Source organism: Cynoglossus semilaevis, chromosome 14, assembly GCF_000523025.1.
Source record: "Cynoglossus semilaevis isolate Cse_v1.0 chromosome 14, Cse_v1.0, whole genome shotgun sequence".
Taxonomy (NCBI): domain Eukaryota; kingdom Metazoa; phylum Chordata; class Actinopteri; order Pleuronectiformes; family Cynoglossidae; genus Cynoglossus; species Cynoglossus semilaevis.
Genome location: NC_024320.1, coordinates 4,103,279 through 4,112,870, shown reverse-complemented (window position 1 = coordinate 4,112,870; position 9,592 = coordinate 4,103,279). Strand labels below are relative to the sequence as shown.

Below are 9,592 nucleotides of genomic sequence, written 5' to 3'. Positions count from 1 at the left end.
TGAAAGCAGACGGGAATCATTTAAATATTTCCAATGAATGACTCATCATCCACAGAAACATGACACCATGACTGGAGTGAAAGCCCTAATATTTGTGGTTGTGTTCTCCTTATTTTGCTTATTCATTCATGTGCTCCACCACTGAAGGTGACAGAACAAATCATAACGGCTCCCCTGCGGCCACAGAGACAGACAGCGCGTCGCCCGCCGTCCCCCGAGACAGGGGAAAAGAAGAGACAAAGGACATGGACGTACATGACCATCAATCACTCATAACTGCACCAGCTCACTGTGGACTGCACTGTAAATCAGAGTAAGTGGTTTGGAGAGAGGACCTGGGTTTTTGTGTGAGCACCACTTTCTCCAACTGTGAGTTTTCTGAGTGGAACAGAGTAACAAGAGAAGCAGAGCCCTTTGCCACACACAGTGGGAAATATTTGAGATGGTTTCCCTCGGAATGACTTGGCGTGCCTATGGAATGCTCCCACCGTTGTGCCCTTCTCCTCCCCCCTTCTCTTGTTGTCGCTGCCCCCTAAAGTCTGCGGAGACTGGAAGAGAGAGAGAGTGAGAGATGGAAATAGGCAGGGAACTCAAGTCCTACGGCTGAGGAGCCGCAGATGTACGGCACACAAGAGACATGGGCTGAAGACGCAGCAGTGGAACAATAGAGATGTGTCAGAGCTGTTATTGTGACAACGGATATTTGTGGTTATCTGCAAGGGGAGAGCGTGTGAAAACAAACACATTATGGTGTGAGAAAATGCACTGAGAATTACAGTATCTACTGTTTTCACAGATTCGTTTTACACCCTGATGCTCGCTCACTTTATCGTACCTTGACGAGTTGACCAACAAACACACACACATGCACACGTTGCCAGCGAGGGGTAACTCTAGACGTGTCTAAACCTTGCACATTCCTCTCGCTTATCCCACGGCTCCCTTTGAAGATCAAAGGGACAGACACGTTTTTCTGTCACCTCGCCCTCTACCGCATTCAATCCTCCTCCTTCTTTGTGTGCCACCTTTCTGAGGCAATCTTTCTCATCCGATCATTTTCCTTTGCAGTAAGGGCTTACATCCCTATTTTCACTTTTAACTGGTTCATCATTTTCTCCGTCCCTCTCTGCAAATAACTTTTTTTAAATTTTCTACAGTTTTTCATTCTACCTACCTGCCATTGTCTCTGTTCTCACTTCTCTCCCTCCCTCCCCTCCTTTTCCTCTCACTAACCCCATCCATCTCTCCCACCCCTCCCTCTCGTGGTGTGGCGGTTCCTGTTGCTCTTGTTTTCACTTCCCCAGTAGTCTGGTGCGTGGGAACCAGTGTTTCTGCTGCAGTGGTGTCTACGACTGTGTGGTTTTGTGCAATCACACAAGTGTTCTGTGTGTGTGTGTGTGTGTGTGTGTGTGTGTGGGTGGGTGAGAATACCGATAATACACTGTATATGTGAGAGAGTCTATCTTACAGGCAATCTCTCTAATATCAACATGGTCAGTATGGGACATCTGACGGACCTTTCTAACTCATCGGAAGTATGCGTATGTATATGTATATGTGTGTGTGTGTGTTTGTGTAGATAGTACAGATACTGTGGTCATTAGTGCATAGATTAGAGGATAGAGCTTAAGCAAAACTAAACAAATCAATCCTCTTTCCCATTAATGTAGTAAAATTATGTCCACGGTCTTGAAAATGTTATCTTGATTACTAATGTATATTTGAATTATTCTGAGTCTCATCTAGGCCCATGCACGGACACTACAATCCCGGATACTTCACACTTTCACCTGTAGATGCTTTTTAATAACCATTATTCCTAATAATGTACACATTTCTATGTATGCAGGCTATTATCAAATCGATATCATACCCCTCAACACAACACATATTGAGTCATTTATTACTTTGACGTCATAAAGACGTTGGTGTGAAGCAGCAAATACCACGTAGGCTAAGAACAAAACAACAGCATGGATGTTTCCACAACAGGTGTTAAAAAGTTTGCAGCCATTTGTTTCATTTCTGTCTTTTTCTTTTTATCCAGTTTTATTTCTTATTTGATGTTATCACTGTGCAGGGAAATATTTATGTCTCACAAAATAAATGTAACAGATCGTTGCTTTATGTCTACTACATCTCGGCATTTCTTAACCTCAAGTTAACATTAACAAAAAAGCAAAATATAAAATTATATGTCATTGTAACGTATCTTGTCAACTCCTGTCATAGCCTGTTGGCATTAGAGCCCAGAAAACAGTCAGTCATCAACATACGTTGAAAAACAAACTGTATACACTGCATCCTTGCAATATCATTAGCTTTCATCTTCTTCTTTCAAAGTAATAGTAACCTAATGCTCTTGTGCTATACGCTATTATACCATTTTAGTAAAATTAAAGGAATGATTTGAAAATAAACAATATTAGACATGAAATCTGTGAATAAAAGTTAACAATTTACTTTTCATTCACCTTAGCTGTGGAGCACTAAGTGATCCATGAATGTAACTAAATTAACTGTAACACGTCGATAACACTAGCCTTCCTTCCGCAGTATGGACACACATTCTTCTGCCTCCAAGGATCTCCATTCATCGTCCATTGATACACAGATTACCTATTTCCAGGCTCAGTCTTTACACATGTATGCAGCTCTGTGGTTAATCTCTGCCTGTCTGTTCTCTCTTCCTTCATGTCATTCAGCAGTGGTGTACGTTGCATGAGGGAGAAGACCACAGAGACAAAAGGAGTGAAACTAAACCATCCATTGCTAATCACAGAGCCCTACAGTCAGATAACAAAGGGGTTAACTATGCCTGGGTGGGCTCTGGAAAACACCCACCCTCCGCCCCCCCGATGAAACAAACTCTCGGCCTGTCACTCATTCCTTGACACCAATCATGTCCACCGTCTTCTGCTGTTCAAACAGGACTATTTGTAGGCAACAAGAACTGATGGTAGCAGGAAAACAGAGAGTCCAGGCTCTTGGACCACTAGTAATGTACTGTATGTTGGTGTTTTGTTTGCAGCGACACTGCCCTCCGGCAGTTTTTCTTATGTTTCCCCTTTTGAAGAGAAACTTTTTGGGGTGATATTATTTACAAATTTTATAATAAAAAAAGTAAATGAGAAGTGGGGCAGAGGCAGAATTGGCTAACAGGAGATCAATGACTTTTTTATATGTTGGCCAGAGGTTTTCAAGGTCTAACACTGTGGGCCTCCAAGAACCAAACCTTCTCCTCCCCCTAGGTTTCAAGTTACAAAACTGAACAAAAATGCCTGCTGTCCAACACCGGTCCATAAAAATCCAAACTTTGAATACTCATTAGCATACCTTCTGTGTTTGCTTGCAGGAGTAGAGTCATTCTCCCCTGTATGTGAAACAATTCTTTCCATCAGTTCTCGAGCTAGTTAGCTAGATCACATGTTCAACCTCACTCACTATTCTCCTGCAAGGCTTGAAGCGTCCAATTAACTGCTCAAGCAACACCTGAGAAAGTGCCAGAAAACCACTAAGGTACAAAAATGAAGTTAGAAAGTTTTAACTAGTAGTTTCTAAACTTTTCAATACAATTTTCATTTATATACTTAGCTATTTAGCTATATAGCTCAGAGCTGTGTATCTAATGCAGTAAACCTGTATCGCACAGCCTATTAGCTGTGATTAAAAATTGGCTGAAACATCAATCATCAATGTTGTAATCATAATTGCTAAAAATTCACCTATCACTTGTTTTTATGGAGAGTACGTTTTAACAAAGTTACAGAAATTTATGTGAAGAAAATAATCACGTTAATCGTGGCTTGATTTGTGAATCATTAACAATTTCAACTGCCTCTGCAGGTGAAAAATGTAGATGGAAAAAATATATACACAATTCCTGATTAGTGTTTAAGGTACATTTAATTTAGCTTCATTCCTGAAATTACAAAAAAAAACCTGAGTACTTAAAAATCATTAACATGTATTCCATTTCAAAGCTGATTTTTTTTTCCTGGTTAGAGCAACCGTGTCACACCACCGACTTCTAAAGATTTTCTAAAGTTTTGATCATCCCAACAGCCTGAGGTGTAAACTGATGTAAAAGATCTAAGACCAAGTTGCTAATGATTTTAAAGTTCACATTTGTCCTTCAAATAGTCACAATATATCAAAGCCACTTCCCCTTGAAGTGGTGTCAAGAGTAACCAATAAATAAGGGACCTACTGTAGCTGGGTGACCATTTGGCTGCTGGCCATTTCAGGCATTTTTTTTTCTGTGTGTGTGCCATCATGGTAACAGCAGGACAGGAGGTCTCATTGAGGTGGTCCAGATTTTAACCATTTTGTGACAGACAAGAATGAACCCAGTGGTGTATCTTGTCACATTTAGGCCCCCCCCTACCAGGAGCATACCAGAACACCCAAGTCAAGAAAATGTCCTGCACTGCTGCCACACACAAACAGCAGTATACGCTCAGGTTTACCTACACAGCCACCCAGGAAGACATCAGGTCAAGTGAATGAAAACTTCACTACTAATGAATCTGAACAAATTAAAGTTAAAAAATGAAACTTAATATCGAAAATGAGGTTACGAACGTCATAATCAAACTTGAATTTGCAGTTGGTTATTTAAGTTTTACTACATGTTGCTGCTCGTACAAGACAAGTTTGTGGCAGAAACTGAGCAACACACTTCAACCCTCCCTGGTCCCTGGCTTAACCTTCGCTTACTCCTGAAGGTCCTCGGGGACCCTCAGGCCAGATGGGGAATGCATTCCCTCCAGACTCTCATGGGTCTGCACTCAGGTCTCAGTTGGAAATGGCTGAATATCTCCACACAGAGGCAGACAGGAGGTCCAATAGTTCTTTAACCAAAATCATAGTAGTGGTAACGTTTAAAGCTGCACTTTTAAAAGTATGTACTCTGGATCTGCTACCTGTCAATTAGTACTCTCAAAACCAAGTTCACTATAGCCAAAAGTAAACGCAGTCTGCATTTATCTTTCAAGCACCTCTAACAGCATGTCAAAAGTTCTAGAACAGATGGAGAACATCACGGGACCACAGTTGACACATTAGGGGATACTGGTGTTACTGTGAAAAGATTTACTAGTACGTTGGTAAACCTATCAGCGGCTACAAAGACAAACATCTTGGTCTGTGAAGTTTAAGTTCAATAGGTTATAGCAAAAGTTTTCTGGAGGAATTCAGTGAGAAATATAGTCACTGATTTCCTAAAAGACACCATACAGAAGCTTTTAGCTGTGACGAGTTAAACTATTAGATTAGTTTTGCAAATGCTGAAGAATGCACTTATGCGAAATTGCAAGGTTAGTTGGTAAATTCTACTGCACTCTTCTGAGCCCATGATCTAGTTTCATGATTGGCTTCTTTTCCCAAACCTGAAGGAACTTAATGATGTAACGTGGTTTCTTTAAACATCCCCAGGAATTCTACAAAGAAAGAATTCTCTGATAGAAACACTACCTTAACAAACTTCACAACTCAAACGAAGGATAGAGAAATATCTATCCTATCTATCCTATTTTATTTTCATATATATATATTTTAAAAAAATGATGTACATTCATATGTTCATGACCATTGTTTGTATCTTTTAGATGAATCATTTCTCCTTACATTCCCAAGTACTTTCCTATTGAGTATTTATAAGCATGTAAACTTTATTTAATAAGCAAAATAACTGAAGTTGAATAGGTGTTAGGCAAGTCTCGCAAGATATCCCGAGCATTTTTCTTTATAAATTTCTCAGCTCTTCTAGGTTTGATGGTATGATAATGATGATGATGATGAAGGCAGAGATGATAGCCTTCAGTTCATAACAAAAGATATGTTTTGGGTTTTACCGAGCGCTTGTTTAGGCCAGTGAATAACCTGAACATGTGTTGTCTGGAGAAAGTTCTACACCGCCTTTGAAGTACTTTGTGGTTGCATTGTTGTCTTGTTCAAAGACTGAACGACCACCAGCATACATATTCAGCATTTTAAATTCTAAACATAGTTCCTCACTGGCAGCTATCATGTTCTGTTTGTAAGCACTAAAAAATATATTATTGTCCATAAAGAAACAATAGGTTCAGCTCAGGATGGTTACTCTCCAGCCCCTTCCCTAAATGAGGGAGAGACTCCCCACATCAAAGGAGTCCAATGTCTGCAGCCAGAATGGAACATGTCAAAGCTCTCACCTTTGTCTGCTGCAACCACTGACAACACTTCAAACACACACAGTACAATAGAGGCTTTTTGGAGCAATTTCCCATTACAGTATATTAATTTCTTCCCCTTTCATTTGAGATTACACAACACAGTCACCACAGGCCTTCTAAGTAATCAGGGAAATGAAGCCAGTTCAGTTCTGTATATTTGACCACAGAAATGGTGCCTGGAAATGGGAACTCCAGAATTTCCCTTTTTTCTTTCTAATATTATTTGTGTTTATAAACAGAGAAGTAAAGATGTGGAACACATTCACAGGCCAAAGTGAGATGTGTTGGGTCAGTTCTAGCTTTAACAGAGTAAAACCAAATACAGAGAGGCCACAACATTCAAGCAAAGACAATTCCAGATGGATTAATTTGTAACACGAATCCTCTAGTCCTACCATTGACATCATAAATGTTGCGAGGGATAATAAAAATAATTGCAGCTGCAATAATTTTCAGTTGTAAAAAACGTTCTCACGGTATAAAATGTAAATTTTTCCAGCGTATGAGATGCCCACAAACCATGCCTCACTAACTAGATGTTCTGGAGTTTGTTTTTATTTGCATTACCCATACCTGAAACAACATGCACACATGTAAGGCAGCCTCTAAACAGTGTTACATCTGACTCTGACTCTAGGGCTGCTTTGTCTTCTGTGTGTGCTTAGAAGAAGTGAAAATAAAAACAGTTTTCTAACCTGGCAGCGGCTGAAAATGTCACTTGGTGTTGGCTGGATGTTGAAGTGTCTCAGGACTCTGACGGCCTGGTCTCTGGCCTTCTCTGAGCAGTCCAGGGACAGACAGCGACCCTCGCCCACTTGTGAACGCAGCTATGAATACAAGAGGATAGAAGCAGCACATGTTAAATGCATTATAGTTTTATCCCTTCATTTGGAAGCTGTAATTCCTGACTTTGATTTGGTGCTTACACTTTGAAAGGGCTGACCACAGGTGAGTATGACACGACCCTCAGCTTGTGCCAACTGGACAGAAAAGGAATACACATTCAGATAGGTTAAATGTCTTCTTCTCTGAAACTTTGACACCAGGTCACAACGTGCTTCTTTGTCTGGCCTAAAGATGGAAATCTACTTCCTTTAAATCTTCCCTCAGTTCTCTGGATCAAAACCTCCTATAAAGCTTAAAATCGTTTCACCATTTTTTAATTAAAAAATCTTTGAAACATTGGCTGTGATTTCTTTGCTCAACTAAGCAGGGCTTTGAATCAAACCAGCAATACTTTTATAATACTGCTCCCATTTATATTAATATTTTCATACATATATTGGATTTTTAAAAAACATTTATTTGACAGTGTTACTATATTGTATGTATATACACATATATAGTGTATGTAGATATATACATATATAGTTATATATATATATATTAATATACACATCATTTTTTACATTTAATTTTTTTTATTATTATTTATGTCTCACACACAGCTTTCCTTCCTTTACCTCAGAGTGCAACAGAAATGACTGTATGCAAATCCAATGACAAGTAAAGGCACCTTGAACCTTGAGCCTTGACCACTACCAACTCACTTTTGCTGCTACTCTGTGATCATCAGTGTTCTCCAGCATGACCACATCTACTCCCAAACAGCGCAGGTACCTCCCCAGTCCTTGGAGCATGTTGTCGCACACCACCCGCAACTGCTGGGGGGGCAGAGGAGGAGGATTTTCTGAGGGGTTCTCGCCACACAGGGGGCCTTTCTCTGTGTCAGGGCGAGGGGGACTGACCCTGTGAGCCCCCTGACATTCCTAAATGGACAGAGACAAAAATGTGATATTTAACTGATCCCCACAGGGGGGTTTTCTTTTCACTCACACCACAGAGCAGGGAGGACAAAACACAGGGTGAGCTATAAAACTGCCCCCCCTCGGAGCTGATAGGAAGGGTCTCTGTCAAAGACACATTGTCCCTCCCTGCAGGTTGGGTGGTTCTTTCGTTGGCGGTTTCCATTCGGGTGATCTAAGTATTTTGCATACCTAAGAGTTGTTATACATATGAGCAGGGCACTTTTAAAAAGAAGGAGGACTGTTTCTGGTTCCTGACTAGTGTCTTTGAGAGAGACTAATCTTATAGACTGATCTTTAGTTTGCCCTTAAGTGCCTTTTATACAAATATCATTCTAATGCAAACGCACTTCTTAAGTTACCTGTATGTTTGTCAAAGAGGGAAAACAAAAAAAACTGTTATCTCCTACCCCAGTGTTTCCCACGGGGTTTGGGCAACCAGGGGGAAGAAGTCAAACTCTGGGGGGAGGTCTGTGGATACGTGACCCCAAAAAAGAAAGTTTTGTTTTATTTTTTTTTTTGTTATATATTTAATGAAGTAAAGTAAGGCAAGGTGCTACACAAAGATTTGTTGGTGGGGACATCAATAATAACAGTGGTTCCCAAATACACCAATTAGCATTGTTATTTCCTTTATTCAATGATTACAGCAGGCTGTTATCACTGGGACTGGAGACTCAAGTAATCACATTTTTGTCTAACATTATTATATGATGTTTATTTTGGAATCCATTCATGGGCCAGAATGGACGGTTTGGCGGGGCAGATTTGATCCACATGCTGCATGTTAATGATCACTGCTTTAAAGCATTTGGTGTTACATTCTGTCAGCAATTCTTATTTGACAACATTTAACAGACTCCAACCTCTTTGCCTTGAGACTGCTTCTTCTGCTTGGACTGTTTCTCCTTCTGCACACCACCTCCGCTTTTGTCTGAAGGATTTGAAGACATGTTGCGCAGGTCCGCTGGTAACCCAAACTGCGCAGCATTGCTGGAAAGAGCAGTGTACACCTCCAGCAAACAGTAGGCATCTGCCACTGGAAACCAGAGAAGCAGAAAAGATGAGGATGTTGGGAAAATAGACTGATTTATGGGTTGTCAGTGTCTGACAAAATAAGACGTGATAGTCTTTGATGAAAATACCAGCGACCATCTGTCTCTGTCATTGCGCGTCTGTGCATGTAAAACAGCTTACCTGCATATCTAATTTGGCTGAGGCGCAGTGGACGTTTCTCCCAGTTGGACATCTGCTCCGTCTTGTCCAAAGGTTTTCCCAGGACCTGTTGAACCAGCAAACTGAGGCCCTTCTCTGCAGATCCCTCTCCAACCAGGACTTCTTTGGGGCCGTTTTGACTTCCGCTCGCCTTATTGCTCTGGATCTGTAATGAGAGACAGAGAGCAATTTACCTATTTGATCTAAAGATTGATCATTTGTCGGTCAAATCAAGTCCAACAAAAATGTTATTTCCTGACATGTCCCTAAATACATAACTGCAGGCAGTATATATTCTTAAACAGTTCCTTCCTTCTTAAATCTGACAACAACATCCTCTTCCAACCGGACATTCCT

The 9,592-nt window shown here is 40.6% G+C and overlaps 2 protein-coding genes across 6 annotated transcripts in view; one reads left to right on the top strand and one right to left on the bottom strand.

Moving 5' to 3' along the window:
- LOC103389163 (threonine synthase-like 2) overlaps window positions 1-9,592 on the top strand; it is a 649,915-nt gene that overhangs the window by 67,304 nt on the left and 573,019 nt on the right. The gene's annotated exons all lie outside the window — the stretch shown is intronic.
- The window catches only part of exd3 (exonuclease 3'-5' domain containing 3), a 47,618-nt gene that overhangs the window by 24,710 nt on the left and 13,316 nt on the right, over window positions 1-9,592 (bottom strand). For 4 of the 5 annotated variants that reach the window (XM_025062835.1, XM_017038431.2, XM_008324538.3 and 1 more), the window contains exons 15-19: window positions 9,218-9,401; window positions 8,887-9,059; window positions 7,766-7,984; window positions 7,142-7,195; window positions 6,911-7,042 (exon numbers count right to left, since the gene is read on the bottom strand). In XM_025062835.1, the coding sequence (XP_024918603.1) occupies window positions 6,911-7,042; window positions 7,142-7,195; window positions 7,766-7,984; window positions 8,887-9,059; window positions 9,218-9,401 (762 nt within the window). Of the gene's footprint in view, window positions 1-7; window positions 549-6,910; window positions 7,043-7,141; window positions 7,196-7,765; window positions 7,985-8,886; window positions 9,060-9,217; window positions 9,402-9,592 lie in introns of those variants that run through there. The other variant, XM_025062837.1, reaches the window with a different exon arrangement.